Below are 21,348 nucleotides of genomic sequence, written 5' to 3' on the forward strand. Positions count from 1 at the left end.
CATGTTGGAATCATTTTTTTGTATCTTGAATTCTATAGTGTTAGGCTTATCTCTGTGAAAATTATACTTATAACCTCTATTTGAGTGCTATGAAATAAAGAATACTCCCTCCTGCCTATGGACATGTCACATTGACCGAACCATGTAAATACTATGTCTTGTGTGCTTTTTCTTTTGCTTGTTATACGTTTCATGGTGACAACGTTGATACCTATGTCGGAAGGGAAGAAGACGAACACAATTGAGATGAAGGAAGAAGTTGGAATGCGATCAGAAGGCTAGGGCTTTATACTGTTATTTACTGGGAGGGTGGGTTGGGGTATATTTATTTGTTTATTTTTTTAATTAAATTTTGTTGAAAAATATAACATAAATTAAAAAAGACAAAATATTATTTTAAATGTGTCAAAACTAACCATAAAAATTTGAAAAAGAACAATCTTCTCCACGAAAAAAAAGTTGAAGGATTGTCTCAGAAAAAAAGAAACCTAAGGGACTATTTATGTAACTTTTTCGAACTATAATGGAGCCCTAAAAACGATGATTCCATTTCCATCTAATTGATTAACCGACCCGAAAGTGCAGATTTTTAGGTGAAGATTCCATGAAATTTAACGAGTTTTGATGTGCCCAATTCATCGGATTTAGCCCGAAATCTGACCTTTTTTTGACCCGAATTTGACGAACGCTTCTTCCTTTTCTTCTCTATCCAAATTTCTAGGCTCTCGACGGCAACCCTCTTCTCTTGCCTACCTCTCATCGGAAACGAAACGGGATCTAGGGTTCAACCTTCATCTTCACGCCGTACAACTGGTACGACTCCTCTTCTGTTTCATCGATTATAATTTGGACAAGAAAGTAATTCAAGTTCGAACAATGAAGTTGTCAGTTTCTTAAGCAATCAGTAACTCGGCTGGATTTTGTATCTTGTAGCTTCGCACACACCATCATTAGTTGTAATTTTGAAATCAGACCCTTCTTTAAAACAATTGAAAAAGAGCTAGTTTTTGAGCTCGAAGCTGAATCCTTTCAACGTAAACCTAACTAAATGTATTCTGTTTCTTTTTTCGTTTGGAATGTTGAATACGTTTACTACTTTTAATTTGGGATTTTTATTTTCCGAATTGGATAATCTGAGTACTCGCATGTTGAATGTTTAGCATGAAATCGAGACCTCTGGGCTTTAAGTAATGTAGTAATTCATTAACGCAAATCAAGTAAACTTTCAGTGCTTCATTTTAAGTGTTGGAAACTAGCTCTTCTGTCTGTTTAATTGTTAAGCTTATTGCAACTATGGTTTTTTTCAACTATGTTGGATGATAAACTATGAAGTTAAAAACCAAATAATTGTTCTCAACTTCTCATATATCTACCAATTCTCTTTTCTGAAGCTGCAAATCCAATTAGGTCTCGAGTCATTTCCAGCACTTTCTATTGTCACCTGATCACCTCTTGGCTGAAGTTAAACTGTTGCCACTCCCAAAATTTAAGGTAATGCTTATAAGTTATAAGCCATTTGTTAATTATGGTGAGTTGAAATATCATATACTAATGCAGCTTCTTTTGTTTCAGTCTCACAAATCCTGTAAATACTCTTGAGGAAAACAATACCTACAAGATCTCATTGATCAAGTGATATATGACAACAAGCTGACCAAAATAATGAATTATTCATCTGATGAGGATGACAAGCCCTTGGTTTTCAAAAGGAGCTCAAATTCTGATAGATTGAAGCATTCCTCTCAACAGAAACCAACTTCCATTAGTAAGCAGGAGAACCCTGTGGCTAAACCTGTTGCTAAACCTGTGGCTAAACCTTTAGCTAGACCTATTGTTAAACCTCCACCTAAACAAAAGAGTGATTCAGAGGATTCTGAAGATGACAAACCATTAAGTTCAAGAATTTCAGTTGTACCTAATAAGCCGAATTCCAACCATGTGAAAATAACACCAAACCCTAACCCTAACCCTAGTTCATCTCAACATCCAAGACCACAAGTGAAACATGAAGATTCTAAGGATGAAAAACCTTTATCTTCAAAATTTACACCCAAGCCATCAATTGGACCATTTATCAGAAAGCATGATGATTCTGATGATGATAAGCCACTATCTTCAAGAGTTAACCAAAATGGTTCTGCATCAAGGGATAATCAAATCAAAAAACCGAATCTTGGATTAAATAAAAGACCCCCAAACGAGGAAAGATCTTCAAGTCAACCATTGGTCAAAAAGCCAAAGCTTTCAGATTCTTATTCACCCACACCAATCATTCGGAAACCAGAAGTGAAACCAGAAGCTGAGTCATCAGATGATGATGAGAATGATCATGTTCCCATATCTCAGAGAATCAAGAACCAATCCCCTTCAAGTAGTAAATCAGCATCTGTAAAAAAGGTGATGAAAGTTACTTCTTCATCAAGTAAAACCTTCAAGAAGTCAAAGAAAGTGGAGAAAAAGTCAAAATACTCCAAACCCTCAAAGGTTCCACCTGGATCTGGTGAAGGGCAAAAGTGGACAAGTTTGGTTCATAATGGTGTAATTTTTCCACCTCCATACAAGCCTCATGGGGTTAAGATTCTCTACAAAGGGAAGCCTGTTGATTTGACACCTGAACAAGAGGAGGTAAATATTACAAATTATACTTCAAAAAATCTACAGAGTCATTCAAATATGAAGCAATTTTCATTTCTATAATTGGTTAGACTTTCAAAATACAAAATTTGAAAGTAAATGCGTAAATGGAAGTATGTTGCTATTGAACTAATTTGAGAAACTTGGATTTCATATTTTTTTGACAGGTGGCAACAATGTTTGCAGTGATGTTAGATACTGATTACATGACAAAACCTGTGTTCAAACAAAATTTCTGGAATGATTGGAGGAAGATATTGGGAAGGAATCATACAATCCAGAGTTTAGATGATTGTGATTTCAAACCAATATATGATTGGCATCAAAGGGAAAAGGAAAAGAAGAAGCAAATGACTACAGAAGTAAGTTTATATGAATAAACTTTGAGGAAATTTAAATTAGAATATACAATAGTTATTGGTATAACCTTTTCTTTTTTACACTTTTGCAGGAGAAAAAGGCGATAAAAGAAGAAAAAATGAAACTTGAGGAGAAATATATGTGGGCAATAGTTGATGGTGTTAAAGAGAAAGTAATATACTAATATATCATAAGTTTTTATATTTTGTTTTTTAGTTTTCTTTGAGTTCATAGCCTAAAGAAATGATTATTAATTATTTTTTTTTTTTTCAGGTTGGAAACTTTAGGGTTGAGCCACCTGGGTTGTTTAGAGGTCGTGGGGAGCATCCGAAGGTGAAATGACAACTTTGTCCCTGTTATGAAAGTTTTTAACTTTTGGTTTTTAGATTTTTCTTATAAAATATTAAATTGTAATTGGTATCTTTGTGTTGTTTAGATGGGAAAGCTGAAAAGTCGTATCCGTCCTTCTGATATCACAATAAATATTGGCAAGGGTGCCCCTATCCCGGAATGTCCAATTCCTGGTGAAAGGTTTGACTTCTTTGACTTTTTTTTTAAATCCATATGTTTGGTTGGATATGGAATGGAATTAGCAGAGTAATGTAATAAACAAGGGAATGGAATAAGTCATGACATTCATGACAAAAACGAGTTATATTGCAATTTTTCATTCCATTTCATGATGGAAAGAAGCATTCCATTCCATTCCATTCCTTTTTCTGATTCCATCATACCAAACACTACCAAAATTTGTAATTTGACCTAAAATTGTAATTTTTTTTTTATGGTTGACAGCTGGAAAGAAATTAGGCATGATAATACTGTGACATGGTTAGCATATTGGAATGATGCTATAAATGGAAAGGACTTCAAGTATGTGTTCTTAGCTGCCAGCAGTGCCCTCAAGGGTCAAAGTGACAAAGAAAAATACGAAAAGGCAAGGCTGTTGAAGGTCAGTGTTACTCACATCACATGAATGTTCATTTTACCAAAATGCCCTTCCATTCCTGATATTGATAATATCATTATCATCATACTATTTTTTTTTATATAGGGATACATAGGAGGCATCAGACAAGCTTACACTAAAGATTTTACAAATAAGGATTTGACAAAGAGACAGGTGGCAGTTGCCACATATCTCATTGATAAATTAGCACTCAGAGCAGGAAACGAGAAGGTAGTATTCGGTATATTCCTATCTTCTATCGGAATGGAATTCAAGATTCCATTCCATGTGTAACGGATTTCACAATTCATATTTATGGTTGCAGGATGATGATGAAGCTGATACAGTTGGTTGCTGCACATTGAAAGTTGAAAATGTCGAGCCACAGCCTCCAAATATCCTCAAGGTATAAATTATACTTAAATTTTTTTTTTTTTAAAAAAGGAAAATCCTAATTTTGACTTTTGATGTTTTTCCAGTTTGACTTTCTTGGTAAAGATTCAATAAGATACCAAAACGAGGTTGAAGTCGAGCCACTTGTGTTCAAAGCAATTCAACAGTTCCGAACAGGTGAGTTGAATTTGATTTCATTCCTCCATTTTTGATTTTTCAATTACGAGGGCATTAACGTCATTTTGGGCTTTAATTTCATAGGGAAGAAGAGTAATGAAGACCTTTTTGACAAACTTGATACAAGCACATTGAATGCTCATTTAAAAGCACTCATGCCTGGCCTTACAGCTAAAGTATTCCGTACATATAATGCATCCATCACCTTGGATGATATGGTAAAATCAATATATTAATTATTATTATTATTAATTTATTATTATTTAGATTACTATTTACTATAGTGTTGAGTTATTTTTTTTATTGGTTGTAGTTAAATAAGGACATGAGTAGTGGTGGAAATCTTGCTGAAAATGTAGTTGTTTACAACCAAGCAAACAAAGAGGTAAACTAAAGATCATTATAAAATCTTATATTTATTTCTATTAATTTTTTATTCATGTGTAAAAAATTTAACTTTTTGTAGGTGGCAATTATTTGTAATCATCAACGTAGTGTTTCAAAGTCTCATAGTGCACAAATGATGAGATTGAATGAGAAAATAGAGGAACTCAAGGTATAAATTAAAGCCTCTTCTTACTTTTTTTGAACAATTAAAAATTTAGTTTTTTTAATTTTAAATTAAATGAATATATTTTGATCAGGGGGTTGTGGAAGAACTGGAAACTGATTTGGGTCGTGCAAGAAAAGGGAAGCCTCCATTAAAGGGTTCAGATGGGAAGCTAAAGAGGAACATGAACCCTGAAGCGTAATATAACATAATTAAATTAAATTAAATCTTTTTTTTTTTTTTTTTTTTTTTTTTGTAATAAAAAAATGTTTAATAATTTTGAAAATATAATACAGGTTACAGAAAAAGATCGCTCAAACTAATGCAAAGATTGAGAAAATGGAACGTGACAAAGAGACAAAAGAAGATTTGAAAACAGTTGCATTGGGCACTTCAAAAATCAATTATCTTGATCCTAGAATAACAGTCGCATGGTGTAAACGTCGTGAAGTTCCAATTGAAAAGGTAAAAAAATTAAATAAAAATTTTAACAGTATATATAATACTTGAATATAAATTAATAAATTATAATAATGCAGATATTTAACAAGTCTTTATTGGCGAAATTTGCGTGGTCGATGGATGTGGATCCAAGCTTCAGGTTCTGATCCCTAGTTCCCTACCCAAAATTTATAAAAAAAAAAAAAAAAGCAAAAAGGACAAGGAAACGATAGATTTTTTGTTTTTTGTTTTATTTATTTATTTTCCATTTTATGTTGTCACTCTTGCGGAAAATTCATGTTGTGCTAAGCATGCTATACAATGTAATGATGAGTTGTTGTTGTTATGACCATTGTTCTTTAGATTTAAAAAAAATAAAATAAACATATATATGCAATGTAGAGCTTGTGTTGATTTTTCCTGAAGTGTATATCTATGTCTTAGGGGTGAGCATGGTGCGGTTCGGTGCGGTTTTTGGTCAAAACCGAACCAAAAACCGCAACTTCGGTTTTTTGAAATTTAGAAACCGCACCGTTCGGTTTTAAGCGGTTCGGTTTTTTTTTTTTTTTTTTTTTTTTTTTTTTTTTTTTTTTTGTCTTTTTACTAAAACTCAAGTAATTCAGCGAGTTACTTTGACTCAGATGAGGAGTGCTAATCTTTTATTGGATATAAACCGATACCACCACCTTTTGGTTCGAAATCAAATTACATAACCACTCATTCAACATGCTTCTAATGCTTCAATATAATACGAATTTATATAATATTTGTTTTACAAGTACATGGGATAATATCAATTAATCTATTCTTAAAAATGATAATATATCACTAGTAATATTCATATTTAAATGTTAAAAAAAATGTCATAAACATTATTTGTTATTGTAAATACCACTGAATGTATGCTTAAAAATATAAAGTTATCCTCCGAAAGATAAGATAGATATTTACATTTATAGAAATTTTAATTGTCATAAGTTCTTGGTTCTTATAAATATCAACACTTAATATATATATATATATATATATATATATATATATATATATATATATATATATATATATATATATATATATATGCGGTGTGGTTCGGTTTTTTGTGGTTTTTGCGAGACTAGAAACCGCACCGCACCGAGTATTTTCGGTTTTTGCAAAACTAAAAACCGCACCATCGGTTTTCATTTCAGTTTCGGTTTTTCGGTTTCAGTTTATGCGGTTTTTTTGGTTTGCGGTTCGGTTTTTGCTCACTCCTAGTATATCTCCTTTACGTGTGTGTTCGTGTCTATTAATTGATGAAGGAAAAGAAACGGCAAGATATGAATAATTTATTTTATACCATTTCAAGTTTAATTTAGCAATTTTTAAACAATGATTTGCTACACTTGCACGTCAAATAGCTTTAATGTATCTATGACCGATACATTAAAATTGTTGTTAGACCGTTGCCATGGTCACATGACATTACGTCCGTCCACACCATCCCGTGTGCATGTGGCGTTCTAAGATATGGTCACCACTACAAATGAAAACGGTGAATAAGAGTAGAGCAAAACTACAGTCACTTTTTTTATACACATGAATACAACATTGTACATGAATACAACATTATAAAAAACATTGCCAATCAAAATCATATAGATGTTGCGCAAAATTCATGTTGTACTCATGAATATATTTATTCAATCTCGATCATTTTATGTTGTCACTCTTTAGTGTTGTTTAAAACATTGCCAATCAAAATCATATAGATGTTAGAAATACAAGAAATTGTCAATCGAAATTGGCAAGCCGCACATAAATTTTGATACGTCATTATTTTTTTTTGCTGAGTATACAACATTTAATTGTCGTTTTCGTATGTATTAGTATTGTTTTAGAGTCTGAATGAGTTTGTCCATAAAAAACTAGATGTTAGAGGTAGAATGAGATTTAGTCCTATACATAAATGTTCGACTACGCTTAGGTACTTAGGATATACCGATATAGTATAACATATGATACCATATGCAAGTATTTGAAAATGTCTGAAAGGACAACAGTGGAGTGTGTAGATTTTTTTTTAATTTTTTTAATATTTTTTTGCGCATGTGTTATTGAGGTTTTTGGCAAAGAATATTTGTGTAAACCTAATACAAGTGATATTGAGAAATTATATTTGACACATGAAGCGAGACATAGTTTACCAAGAATGATTGGTAGCTTTGATTATACGCATTGGACATGGGAAAGATGTTTAAATGATTGGCGCAGTCAATTTACCCAAGGTGATATAGGTGAACCGTCTATAGTACTAGAAGTTGTTGCATCTCATGAGTTGTGAATTTGACATGCATACTTTGGGGTTGTAGGGTCCAACAATGACCATAATGTTCTTCGTCGGTCCCCCATTTTCAAGGATATTTGGATATGTCTTTCACGATGAACGAGCATGAATACAAACACAATTACTATCTTTGTGATGGAATATACCCAGAGTACTCCACTTTTATGAAGGTATACACGATACCTCAAACTGAAAAAGCAAAGATATTCACAAAAATACAAGAATCTGCTAGAAATAATAAGTTAAATGTGACTTGAGCATTTGGAGCATTCTCATAAAGCATTTGGTTTCAACGAAGCATTTGGAGTTTAATGGAGCACTTGAATGAAAGTCTTTTTGACAAGTTCGATACAAGCACATTAAAAGCTCATTTAAAGGACATCATGCCTGGCCTCACAACTAAAGTTTTACGTACATATAATGCATCCATCACCTTGGATGATATGGTAACATCAATACTCACACTCACTTTTCTCATTTGTGTTCTCTAGATAAATTATGTTTAAAAAGCATTCAAGAACTTGTAGGAAAAATAAACGAGAGAAAATTTGTAAAAAGTTACAAAGCTAAAGTTATTTTTTGTTGGTTGCAGTTAAATAAGGATATGAGTAGTGGTGGAAATCTTGGTGAAAATGTAGTCGTTTACAACCAAGCAGACAAAGAGGTAAATACCATATCTTTTAGAAAATTTTACCTCATAATGTAAGAAATAGCAATATATTTCCATTTATTTGTCTATTATGCTTATATTTATTTCTATTAACCGTATATGTAATTTTTTTATAATGTTGTATTCATGTGTATAAAATTAACATTGTACATTACTTTTTGTAGGTGACAATCATTTGTAATCATCAAGCGTAAGTCTCATAGTGCACAAATGATGAGATTGAATGAGAAAATAGAAGAACCGAAGGTTACCCTTTTCTTACTTTTGTCGTACTTATGATCTATGTTGTATTTGATAAATAGATATATTATATGTCTATCAGAACCATTAAAAATTTAGGTCTAATTTTAGTTTTCTAATTTAAATGAATATATTTTGATTAGTGTGTTGTGGAAGAACTAGAAACCGATTTGGGTCGTGTAAGAAAAGGGAAGCCTCCATTAAAGGGTTCAGATGGAAAGTCGAATGAGAACTTGAACCATGAAACGCAATACTACTAATCTTATTTTGATCCTGATACATATTCATTAATAAAAAAATGTGTAAAATTATTTTTTCCTCATTATTTAGGTATTGTTTGTTTTCTCGGGTTGAGAAGATTGTAATTGAGTTTCTGGAACCTTTTAAGAAGACTCGTTCCATGGATTATAACTCTAATTTTCTTCTAAAAGCCTAAATGTGTTGTAAGATTGTTGCATCGAAAAATATTGTTGTTGGTAGTTTTGGTAATGCTGATAGTTTGAATTTTGGAAATCCAAAGAAAAAAAATGTAATATCTTGACTTGAACTGCCTTGTGTGGCTTACGTCTTTGGCTAGAACCGATTTATTTATCTTTACCTCAGGAATCCATTGAATGTAAATACCGAAGAAATTGAATGAATTATATAAATTTTAGGAGAAAACACACTACAATGAATGAAATGTGTATTCATTTTTATGAACTTAAATAAAAAAAATATAGAAAAACACATGTATGAATATGGTCAAAGTGAAATGCATTCAAAATAATATGGTAAAAGATAAATGGTCAGGAGAATTCTCTATATAAAATTGGTCAAATGCATTTGAAGTAACTTGATATGAATTAAATTGGAAACATGATTTGTAAAAAAAAAAAATAAGATACAGAAAAAGAAAAAAACTAATGGATTCAATGCAAAAGTTGTATAGTCTTGATTTCTTTGCAACATTTACACTTGAATTGAATATAGACAAAAGTAATGGGTTGGCGAAACCGATTCATGTCATTAACCTGCTGAATCCACTAAACAAGATATAGTTAACTGACGGTACCGCTACTTTCCGTTTGTCCAACCCACGACGGTACCCTCCTCCCTAATTAGAGTATTAGACTACCCATAAATGTTCATATGCTACCGAATAGACCACCATGAAATGTTAAATAGGCCAAAAATACTTGAAAAAATGTATAACTTTTGTAAAATAAAATACATGTGTTACAAAATATTATTATTTGTGATAAACATTGTTTGAAAATGTACTAAACCAGTAGCAAACAACATTTTTTTTGCTAGATATGATTTTTTTTTTAATTTAATGAAATGAGAAAAATACAAAACTTCAGCGTTTTGTTGATTTTGCAATGCTGCTTTATGAAATTAATAGTTATCGAAAGAATTTTCTTAGATTTGGCTAATTATTATAACTGTTTTAAAAATCTAATTTTGTCATTTTCTAAGAAAAAAAAGTCATAATACATATCATTTCGTTAAACAACTTTGTAAATGAATTTCGCCTGAAAATATCAAATAAAAAGTGTTATAAGGCTATAGGGAGTGGAGATGCTAACCCATTATGGAGTCTTAAGCTCGCCAAACACCACCTCTTAGGATTAGCTAAGCAAGGTGCTAAGAGGTTACATGCATAGCTAGAGGAGAAAGAAAGGAAGTTTTGCTTTGACTGCTATCTTTTAACAACAAAAACTATTTTTTTTCTTTTTTAAAATAAAACCTATTTAAAAAATTCAGCCTAGCCTATGTGGCATCAAAAAATTCAATGACAAATATCATAAGTAATTTTTTTACCACTCAAAAATATCATAAAGTAATTTTTTAAAAAATTATATTTTTATAAAATCTCTTTTGCAAAATAAAAAATAAATGATTATTTGTACTAATTTGATAATTTCCAATTATGACATTTTATCGATTTCCATTAAAATCTTTGCGTTCCTACAATACATCGATATTCATAGATCCTCGGCGATTATTCTCATTTCAGGGTTGGGAGTTTACGATTCTTTACCTGTTTACCCATCGCTCTGTAAAATCTCTCTTTCTCTCTGTCTTCCACACACCATAACAAATCGGTACGCTTCCTTCATCTTAATCTTGCATTTTACGTTATCTTCAATGGTTATTCGTATGTGTATATGTGTTTCTGCGCGTTTTATTTTCAGCTCAATGATCTAATTTAGTTGGCGTGTATCGCATTAACAGGTGAATACTATCTAACTCGGATTTTCAACGATCAGGGTTCTAATTGAGAAATTCCGATTGTAGAATTACGTTTCGAGTTCTGATAATTACACAATTCGTTAGGTTTAGGTAAGAAGTCTTTCTCTCGATAGTCAATGCTACATTAGCACCTAAACTTCTGTTTCTCTTTTTCTCTGTGGTTAATATGGACTGATTATTTTTTAGCATGATTTAGGTGAAGCTACTGTTCATAATTGAATCGATCATTCCGTAATAAACTGTACTGAAACTTAAATTTTTTAGACATGAGTGTGGTTGGGTTTGATATCGGGAACGAAAACTGTGTAATCGCTGCTGCAAAAAACCGTGGGATTGATGTATTATTGAATGACGAATCAAATCGTGAGACACCTGCTGTGGTGAGTTTTGGTGAGAAGCAAAGGTTTTTGGGTTCTGCTGGAGCTGCATCTGCTACTATGAACCCTAGATCTACTATTTCTCAGGTTAAAAGGTTAATTGGAAGTGAATACAAGAATCCACTAGTGCAGGATGATCTTAAGTTACTACCTTTTGAAACCAGTGAAGCTTCTGATGGTGGTGTTTTGATTCACTTACACTACTTGAATGAAAAACACACTTATAAACCTGTGCAGATTCTGGGAATGCTGTTTGCACATTTAAAGCAAATGGCAGAGAAAAACCTCGAAACCCCTGTTTCAAGCTGTGTGATTGGGATTCCATCATACTTTACAGACTTACAAAGGCGAGCTTATCTTGATGCTGCACATATTGCAGGTTTAAAACCTTTAAGATTAATGCATGATTGCACTGCAATTGCATTAGGTTATGGAATTTACAAGACTGATTTTTCCGATTCACGAACTACAAATGTGGTGTTTGTTGACATTGGACATTGTGACACTCAGGTGACAGTTGCAGCTTTTGAACAAGGGCATATGAAAGTTTTGTCTCATGCTTTTGATAATCATCTAGGAGGTAGAGATTTTGATGAGGTTTTGTTTAAATATTTTGCTGAAAAGTTCAAACAACAATACAACATTGATGTTTACTCCAACACACGGGCTTCCATAAGGTTAAGGACAGCATGTGAGAAGTTGAAGAAGGTTTTAAGTGCAAATGCTGAAGCCCCACTTAACATTGAATGCTTAATGGATGAGAAAGATGTTAAGGGGTTTATAAAAAGAGATGATTTTGAGAATTTGTGTTCTGAGTTACTGGAAAGGATTAGTAGTCCTTGTTATAAGGCTGTAAATGATGCTAGAATAAGTGCTGATAAAATATATGCTATTGAGCTTGTTGGTTCTGGGTCCCGCATACCTGCTATTATGAGAAAATTAACTTCTTTATTTGGAAGAGAACCAAGGAGGACATTAAATGCAAGTGAGTGTGTTGCTAGAGGATGTGCACTTCAATGTGCAATGCTTAGCCCAACTTTTCGTGTTAGAGATTATGAGGTTTTTCTTTAAAACTGATTTCTATTCTTGTGTGTTAACCAAATATTCACATTTCATTGTTATTTCTTGTCTATAGGTTCAAGATTCATTTCCTTTTGCAATAGGACTCCAATCAGATGAAGGGAAAACTATTGCACTTCCCAATGGTGCCTTGTTTTCAAAAGGGCATCCTTTTCCAAGTTATAAAATGCTTTCATTGCATAGACATAATACTTTCTATTTGGAAGCCATTTATACCAATGAGAATGACTTGCCTCTTGGAGTATCCTCTAAACTCACACATTTTACAGTAATAATATCTTCACTTCTCACTTTTTCAATTCTTGTTTCTTTGGACACCACAAGTTGTCCTGCATTTGACTCAGACTGATGTCCATGTGACAAAAGCCGACAAAAGCTTCAACCTTTTGTCATACCCCAAAAGTGGAACAACTTTTGTTTCACTTTTTTGTTGCAACTTTTGTCCTATTGACATCAGTAGTAAACATTGGTACAACATATTTTGTTTTATTTCGTACAATGTAACAAAAAGCATGGAGTTAATCATTAGACTAAATTACACGAATGGTCCTTATGGTTTGGGGTAATTTGCACGTTTAGTCCCTAACTTATTTTTTTAACTCGGAAGGTCCCTATAGTTTGTTTTTGTTGTGTGTTTGGTCCTTGTCTTACCTAAAAAGACTATTTTGTCATTGATTTTTTAATTTATTTAAATAAAGTGGGGTAGGTAAGGTAAGGTGAGGTGGAAGTGGGGTTCGGGGTGCATTTATTTAAATACATTAAAAAATCAAGGGTAAAATAGTCTTTTTAGGTAAAGACAGGGACCAAGCGTGCAACAAAAACAATCAGTAGGGATTTTCCAAGTTAAAAAAATAAGTTAGGGACCAAACATGCAAATTACCCCAAACTATGGGGACCATTCATGTAATTTACTCTAATGATTAAATATTTATTTCCAGATTGGTCCTTTCTCAAGTGGGGAAAAGTCAAAGGTAAAAGTTAGATTCCACCTAAATCTTCATGGAATTGTAACAATAGAATCTGCTTCAGTAAGTATACTTTCTAATTCCCTTAATTATTTAAACATAAATTTAATCATTAGCTTTATAAATATTAAAATATTAAATACATACACCTCCATCTTGTTTCTTGTTTCAGCTTATAGAAGAAGATCATCCTCATTCGCCTTCAGAACACATGGGGACTGAAACTCACATGTCAAATGGCGATTCTACCCCTTCTACTACACATACAGTAAGTAACAACTCTGAAACATGATCATATTGCATTGTTTTTACTTTTTATAACAACATGTAAAAATAAAAAATTAAAAACACTGTTTAATTGTTTTAGGGTGATGAAATGAGAAAAAACAAGGTTAAGAGACATGATATTCCAGTTTCTGAGTATGTTTTTGGAGGAACAACAAGAGATGAGTTAATCGAAGCTCAAGAAACTGAAAGAATGTTGGCAAATCAAGATATATATGTGGAGCAAACTAAAGAAAAAAAGAATACCCTTGAATCTTTTGTTTATGACACACGTGAAAAGGTGTACCAAAATACCCTCTCATTCTATTTAGTGAAATAAATAATTCAATAATAATTTTTTTTTTGTGATTTAGCTTTTAAGTACACACCGAAGCTTTGCTACAGAGGAAGAGAGGGAAGGAATAAGTAGAAATCTACAAGAAACTGAAGACTGGTTGTATGAAGATGGTGATGATGAATCTCAACAAGCTTATATCCAAAGGTTGGAGGATCTCAGAAAGGTATCTTTTTTTTTTTCTTTTAACTTTGATTTTTGATTCCTTTTTTTGTAAAAAAAAAAAGTCTAATATCCTTTGTTAATTATATATATGTAGTTAGTAGATCCTATTGAAAATAGATACAAGGAAGAAGATGCTCGAATACAAGCCACAACTACTCTCTCAAATTCCATTAAACATTATCGTAAAGCTGCAGATTCACTTCCCCCTTCTGACAAAGATGCGGTATTTTATATTCTCTATTATTAATTTTTTATTATAAGAATAATATTAATTATGATGTCAGCGAGTAATTTTCAAATTTTTTTTTTATACAGGTTTACACTGAATGCAACAAAGCTGAGCAGTGGTTACTTGAGAAATCCCAACTTCAGGATTCAATGCCTAAAAATGCGGACCCCGTTTTCTGGTCAACTGAAATTAATCGAAAAGCCGAAGTTCTCGAGAGGTAATTGCAAGAAATAGTAATGTACTTTTATTGATTTCTTTATTTTTAATTATAAAACACAAATAAACAAAAGTAGGTTGCTATTTTTATTTTTTGCATAGTTTTAATTCATAATGAAGATATGATTAATTAATTGCCAGTCTGATGAACTCAAAGTTGAGCATGATTTCAAGCACCCAAAGCTTGCCTGGTCGGCCTAAACTATGACTGTAAGGTTGTAAAGCCAATAACAAAAAATTAAATAATTTTCTAAATTTTAAATATTTTTATAATTTAAATTTAAATTTTTATTTATTTCATTGTATATATTTATTTTGTCATTAGTCCCAGTCCTAGGGATGTTTTTTTCCCTCTTGCTGAATGGGTAATGATATCTTCTAGACTAAATGACCATTTTACCCTTGCATTCCAAAAAACAAATTTCACATTATCCATCAATTGTAACGTGAGGTGAGTTGGGAAGAAAAAAAAAAAAAAGGAAAAATTAAGTGAAAGAGAAACAATGACTAATATATTATTGTTGTGTGTTCAGAATGTTGAAGCATATAACAAGAAATAAGTATTCAGGGTCAAGTTATGAGGAAGCCATGGGGGGTTCAAATTCAAACCAAAGGGACAAACCTAAACCTGATGACATGGATGTAGATTGATAATTCATGATTTTAAGATTTGTTATGAGATTTTATGTATTGAGGAAAACAAGAATTTTCAAATATCATTTTGTTCACATCAAGAATCAAATTTTGTTTGAGATTTCATACTTTTGTTTTGATATATCTCACAAGGTTTTGTGTATTGCTGCTTTTCATGTGTTGCGTCATATCACACATGAGTTGTGTACTTGCATTTTCTATTCAAAACTTGTTTCTTTTGATGGTTTTTTTTTAATGAAAAATTCGATAGTCTAATCAGTTATTCAAGGGTTAATGACAGGAATAGCAAGGTACTTTTAGTTATTTGTTTTTTTATAATATCTTGCTTTTATTTCTTTGATTGAAATCAATGTTTTAAAAACCGGTTTTTTAATTGAACCGGTCGGGTGACGTTTTTTGGTTTAACCGGTTCAACCGGATGGTCAAACCGGTTCTATATTTTTATATGTTTTTAATTATCCTGTGTACATTGATTACAAAACTTGTCATTTTTTTAGTATTACAAACGTAAATAGAATGCAACATATAAAAACAATTATTATAAATGTCAAAATCAAACAAAGAAGTCAAAACAAACAAAAAAAATCTAAAAATGTCTGGTTCAACCCGGTCCATTCCGGTTCAATTCAGCCGGTTGAACCGGTTTTTTACCAAAACCGGCCGGTTCAATCCGGTCAGGAAATCATTATAAACCGGTCCAAATTGACCCACCCTCACCGCCGGTGCCCGGTTCGAACCGGTTTTTAAAATATTGATTGAAATATATTATATTCAATTTAAGAAGCAATACCAAACACCCACTAAGTTTAGGGTTTAGGCTGGAACTTGGTAACCAATTATTTGTTTTGTTACTACGAGAGTATAGAAAAAAAATTATATATATATATATATATATATATATATATATATATATATATATATATATATATATATATATATCTAACAACCAAGTACTTCTTCAAACTTTATCACTTCAGTTATTATTACTATTTTAATTTTCTAGAGTGGGGTTGTAAATTTGCACAGAGTACACCATTATAACCGTTTATAGCAAGTTGATTGCTGGTTGGAACGGTATAAAAGGTGGTAAGAGTAGAAATTATTCAATCCATTCCTCAGCTTCACATCAACTTCTCTTTACTCTTTCTTCCATCTTTCCCAACCTTCTTAATTAAAAACATACAAAACAATATGAGAGAGAGAAAGAGAGAGAGAGAGCACATACTGTCCTTATGCAAAGTTGGAGCAACCACCTGGGTACTGCCAGTACCGCCAGCCCAAGGACCTCAACCTATTTTTACTCCGTCCACCCAAATGAGTACAAGAAATAATTTAAGGGGCCTTTGATGGACAAAGAAATCTATAGTGATAAAACATGTACAACAAATAGTTTGTTATTGATAGTGGTTTCAAAAAAAAGTTTGTTATTAATATATAGCATTTTCTATATTTTCATAATAAGATAAACCATCTTATTTTTATCTATCGGATAAAACTATATAATTGCATAAAGCGTCGATAACTTGTCTAAAACTTTTGCACCTTTAAACACTCAAATATTCAAATCTTTAAGCTTTATAAAGATTTTTAGTTTTAATAGTTGTAAGTGTGAATATTTTATTACATCCCAAGTTTATAAAAATGTTACCTAATTATGGTGGTGAAATTTGTTTTGTATTTGAATTAACTTTCCTATAATTGGGTTTTGTTTAACTACCTTATGGTGTGTAAACAAGGCCTTAGGGCATGCAAAGATTGCACATTGTATCGAAACATAGATCGTTGCTTGTGTACTTACTTGCGAGTAGGAGTATGCAAAGGGAGCTAAAGTAGCTAGACTACAAATTGAGAAATTTTAAATGTGATAACATTTGAGGGATTTAGGGATATAGTTGTTTTGAAAGTAGATTTTGGAGATGTTCAATTGAGGAATGCAGATATACTATAGAATAGCATGAATAAAAAGTGGTTACCAAAAACATACTTTGGATGCCACAACAAAAGAAGGTGTAATTTGGTAAGTTTTCCATAACCCTTCTCATTCATTGATAAAATATATATACAAAAAATACAATAAAGGGGCCACACATAATGGGCCAGAATAATATACACGACTATACACAATAAAGATAAATAATGATTAATAAATCGAGACCCACTAATAGCCCCCCACAATGAGAATGGGAGGGGAGCGAACATTTAAGCTGGAGCGAAAGTCTAAAAACAGTGAAGACGACAGACTCTTAGTGAAGATGTCTGCATATTGAGAAGTAGATGGAACATGAAGGACCCAAACTTGACCCAAAGCAACCTTTTCACGAACAAAATGTATATTAATTTCAATGTGCTTGGTGCGTTGATGTTGAATCGATTTGAAGCTAGATAAACTACGCTTATATTGTCACAATAAACGATAGTCACCTTTGTAGGTGAGTGATGAAGTTCACGCAACAAATTGCGAACCCAACAGGTTTCAACAACAACATTAGCAACACCTCGATATTCTGCTTCGACACTAGATCTAGAAGTGGTGCCTTGTCGTTTGGAGGACCACGACAATAAATTAAAACCAAGAAAAACGCAATAGCCCGATGTAGATTGCCTGGTAGTGGGACAGTCTGCCCAATCCGCATCAGAGTAGGCAATGAGATCGGAGTCAGATTGAGAGTAGAGTTAAAGATCATATTCTGTTGTGCCTCGAATATATTGTAAAACTCTCTTTAAAGCAGCAAGGTGAGGTTCTCGCAGGTCATGCATAAATAAGCATAATTGTTAAACTGCGTATGTGAGATCCGAGCGAGTGAAGATGAGATATTGGAGAGCACCAACAAGGCTACGATAAGCTGTAGGATCTTGTACTTTAGGGCTGGACCCATCAAGTTTGGGTGAAAGATTAGCTGGGGTGGTGACCGGTTTGCAGTGTAACATGCCAACACGTTCTAAAATTTCCAAACCATACTTTTGTTGAGATAAAAAGATGCCCCATGAGTCACGAGAGGCAAAGATACCGAGGAAGTAATGAAGACCACCTAAGTTGGACATAGCAAACTCGGCACTCAATGTGTTAATAATCCGAGAAAGCAGCTCAGTCGATGACCCTGTCAAAACAATATCGTCTACATAGAGAAGTAGATAAGCAGTGTGAGATCCATGGCGATAAATAAACAAAGATGAGTCACACTGGCTCTGAACAAAACCCATTCTGGAAATAAACATGGCAAATCTATGAAACCATGCTTGTGGAGCTTGCTTAAGTCCATAAAGAGACCGTTGTAGAAGGCAAACATGATTGGGTTTTGATGGGTCTCGAAAACCAGGAGGTTGATGCATGTACACTGTGTTCTTGAAGATTACCGTGTAAGAAGGCATTCTTGACATCCAACTGTTGAATAGGCCAGTTATTTGTAATAGCAAGACTAAGAACAGTACGTATGGTGGCAGGTTTGACCACTGGATTGAAGGTTTCATCACAAATTAGCACACAATCATGGATATGTAACACATAGCAGATTAAAACATCACAGTAAACATATAAAAATTTTCATTAATATTATCTGCACTTTGATACATGAAAATTTTGCTCGAAAGAGCATACATAAGCGGTACAAGTTTGGCACCATAACGGCTCTATGAGTAATGTAATCACTTAAACATAGAGTTGGGGTACATAGCATAGATCATAGTACTAGTAAGATAAGTCTATTCATAACACTCTATGGAGTGCCCTATGACAGTAGCGAGATCATATGCCGAAGTGTTGAGCCAACAACTGAGCCATCTCAGTCATTTCTCCAATGACCTCATCCCTCTCATTCTCAGCTCGCACTGCACGTGCTTCCATGACAAATAGCTGTTGACGCAGGGCGGCAATCTCAACTTCGGGGGAGCAATTCTCCCTTGTGGGATTCACTGGTGGGGCGGGGTGGTCCTGTTGCGCCTCGCTGACCGGTGGTGTGGCGAAGTCCTCGCCCGAGTCTTGTCCTTCCTCCATGTCATCGTCAGCCTCATCGAACTCGTAGTTAGTGTCCGTATATTCGTCAAGCCCAACGTCGTGTGCTCCCCTTGATCTCCTTCAAGCTCATCTTCAATCATCCCGTGAGCCACTAAGACCTGATGAAACTGAATGCCCTGCTGCTCTCCTTCCATAGCGACTGAGAGGAGGTATACGAATAAACTATCATTACTCCTAGGACGCTACAATTATTGTATAGATTGAGCTGATGTTCTCTTCTTGGTGATAAAGGGGGTATGTTTTTAGGTTCCCTAGCCATCACGATTTCCTTGAGACATGTGATAGTTGTGTTTTGGAGGAAATGTAGTTGATCAGGCTACATCCACTCCTTAATACGACTATGAACAGTCCTGGCTTAACCGAGATGCTAGCATTATCTTGTTTGGTTCGGTATGATGTTCTTTTTCCTAATTCACACAAGCAAAAATGTTTTTTTTATCGTTGTGTTTTACTTGTTTTGTTCAGAGTTGTGTTAGTCCCTCTTTTTGGTTTATAGTTGCATATCAATGTGTGGTTAGATATGCTAGTTCACTATAAACAGAGCTCTGATACCAACCTGTCACACCCTCGAACCAGACGGCGGAAACGTCCGAGGGCTCTTGTGACTTAAATTGAATACCATCACAATGAATATACATGAATTATAACATAAATCTTCACCATGCATTAAAATAATACAACTGGTATTGTTTACATCCAGTACATTGCTTTGAACATTTCAAATTCATAACATAGATTATCTGTAACATCCTGAATTTCCAGGTATATTTATTTATTTATTTATTTGGAATTTGTGGAGGAACTCGGCGAGTTGGAGCCAAGACTCGCCGAGTAGAGTTGCGGATGTTCATCCGGGTTCGCGTCCGGACTCGGCGAGTCCATTAGTAGACTCGGCGAGTCCACGCTGTTTAATGAAACCCTAATTCCCCAGGTTTGGAGCCTATTTAAGGGCACTTATAGCCTCCCATTGCGGCTACCAGTCCCTTGAGAGAACCCTAAGAGAGCTAAATCGCTGTGAGAGAGAAGAAGTCACTTTTTGATCCTTGTATCCTTGGTTTAGCAAGAAGAGGGTGACAAGAGCATGGAGGAGGTGCGATTCAAGCAGATCCAAAGTTCAGAGACTTCATTTTGAGGTAATAGTTCGAACCTCCTTCAGTTTTAGTATTGATCTTTAGAGTTAGGGTTTTCTAACCCCTTTGGAGAGTGATTATGTGGAGCAAATGGTCCCTCTTCGAGTTTGTGCCTTGGATCTGGACTCAAAAAGGTCCAGAGACCCTAAGCCTTGGAGCTTTATGGGTTAGTTTGGGGTTATTGGACTTAGGTTGTCATTCTTGGGACCAAATCTTCTTTTGATGCCTTGTTGTGGTTATACAAGCATCAAGTTTCGAACTTTACGTGACATTCATGCTTGGGGAGGCCAGATCTATGGTTTGGGGAAACAGATCTGACCTCAGGAGGTCAATAGAGTTTGTGCATGGCATGAACTCGCCGAGTTGTTCTTGAGACTCGGCGAGTAGGGTTAGGGTTTCACGTAAATTGTTCAGCGAGTAGACTCGCCGGGTTGGGGGATGACTCAGTGAGTCAGGAGGGAGTTAGAGGACTGGAGTTCAAGACAGTACTCGCCGAGTTGTTCTTGAGACTCGGCGAGTTGAGTCGGGGTGGCCCCGCGATTCATGGCTGGTATGGCTCGTCAAGTATAGGGAGGGACTCGGCGTGTCAAGCGGGGCAAAGGGTTAAAGGACATATGAGAACTCGCCGAGTCACCAGGGTGCACTCGGCGAGTAGGGTCAAAGTGGGACCGTTGACTTTTGTTGACTTTTTGGGTTTGGTTGTCAATAGAGTCCTTGAGACAAAAAGGGAGGGTAAAATAGTCTTTTACCTTTCTGAGAGTGCCAATGGCAGGTTGAGTCTAGTCTCGAGAGTTATATTTATAAGAGTATTTATTTTGTGAATAGGCGGAGGCTAGGCAATATTTTCCATAGAGTCAGAGATTTACCGAGACGCCTGAGGTGAGTCTTCTCATTATACTTTACCTAGTGTGGTAACAGAGTTATGT

The 21,348-nt window shown here is 34.0% G+C and overlaps 2 protein-coding genes across 5 annotated transcripts; both read left to right on the forward strand.

Moving 5' to 3' along the window:
- The first annotated feature begins 563 nt into the window (after nucleotides 1-563).
- Nucleotides 564-5,905, forward strand: LOC111920094 (DNA topoisomerase 1 alpha). Of its 2 annotated transcripts, none has more exons than XM_023915681.3 (17): nucleotides 564-813; nucleotides 1,392-1,491; nucleotides 1,573-2,625; nucleotides 2,802-2,996; nucleotides 3,086-3,166; nucleotides 3,268-3,327; nucleotides 3,431-3,525; nucleotides 3,790-3,946; nucleotides 4,049-4,174; nucleotides 4,269-4,349; nucleotides 4,423-4,513; nucleotides 4,598-4,731; nucleotides 4,827-4,898; nucleotides 4,980-5,069; nucleotides 5,158-5,261; nucleotides 5,360-5,528; nucleotides 5,603-5,905. In XM_023915681.3, the coding sequence occupies exons 3-17, from the start codon at nucleotides 1,663-1,665 to the stop codon at nucleotides 5,669-5,671; spliced, it is 2,487 nt and encodes an 828-aa protein (XP_023771449.1). In that variant the 5' UTR covers nucleotides 564-813; nucleotides 1,392-1,491; nucleotides 1,573-1,662; the 3' UTR covers nucleotides 5,672-5,905. The 2 variants fall into 2 exon arrangements, with proteins under 2 accessions (XP_023771449.1, XP_052626341.1); XM_052770381.1 differs by having other exon boundaries at nucleotides 1,408-1,491.
- A 4,765-nt stretch (nucleotides 5,906-10,670) lies between these two features.
- On the forward strand, nucleotides 10,671-15,422 carry LOC111920105 (heat shock 70 kDa protein 16). Of its 3 annotated transcripts, none has more exons than XM_023915691.3 (11): nucleotides 10,671-10,827; nucleotides 10,958-11,065; nucleotides 11,162-12,411; nucleotides 12,488-12,700; nucleotides 13,371-13,460; nucleotides 13,570-13,665; nucleotides 13,765-13,962; nucleotides 14,036-14,182; nucleotides 14,276-14,404; nucleotides 14,497-14,627; nucleotides 15,160-15,422. In XM_023915691.3, exons 3-11 carry the CDS (start codon nucleotides 11,242-11,244, stop codon nucleotides 15,275-15,277), a joined length of 2,292 nt encoding a protein of 763 aa, XP_023771459.1. In that variant the 5' UTR covers nucleotides 10,671-10,827; nucleotides 10,958-11,065; nucleotides 11,162-11,241; the 3' UTR covers nucleotides 15,278-15,422. The 3 variants fall into 3 exon arrangements, with proteins under 3 accessions (XP_023771459.1, XP_023771453.1, XP_042757027.1); XM_023915685.3 differs by having other exon boundaries at nucleotides 11,172-12,411; XM_042901093.2 differs by lacking the exon at nucleotides 15,160-15,422 and adding an exon at nucleotides 14,768-15,137 and having other exon boundaries at nucleotides 11,172-12,411.
- The last annotated feature ends 5,926 nt before the right edge of the window (nucleotides 15,423-21,348 follow it).

The sequence above is a fragment of the Lactuca sativa genome, chromosome 4 (genome assembly GCF_002870075.4).
Source record: "Lactuca sativa cultivar Salinas chromosome 4, Lsat_Salinas_v11, whole genome shotgun sequence".
NCBI classification, from domain to species: Eukaryota; Viridiplantae; Streptophyta; class Magnoliopsida; order Asterales; family Asteraceae; genus Lactuca; species Lactuca sativa.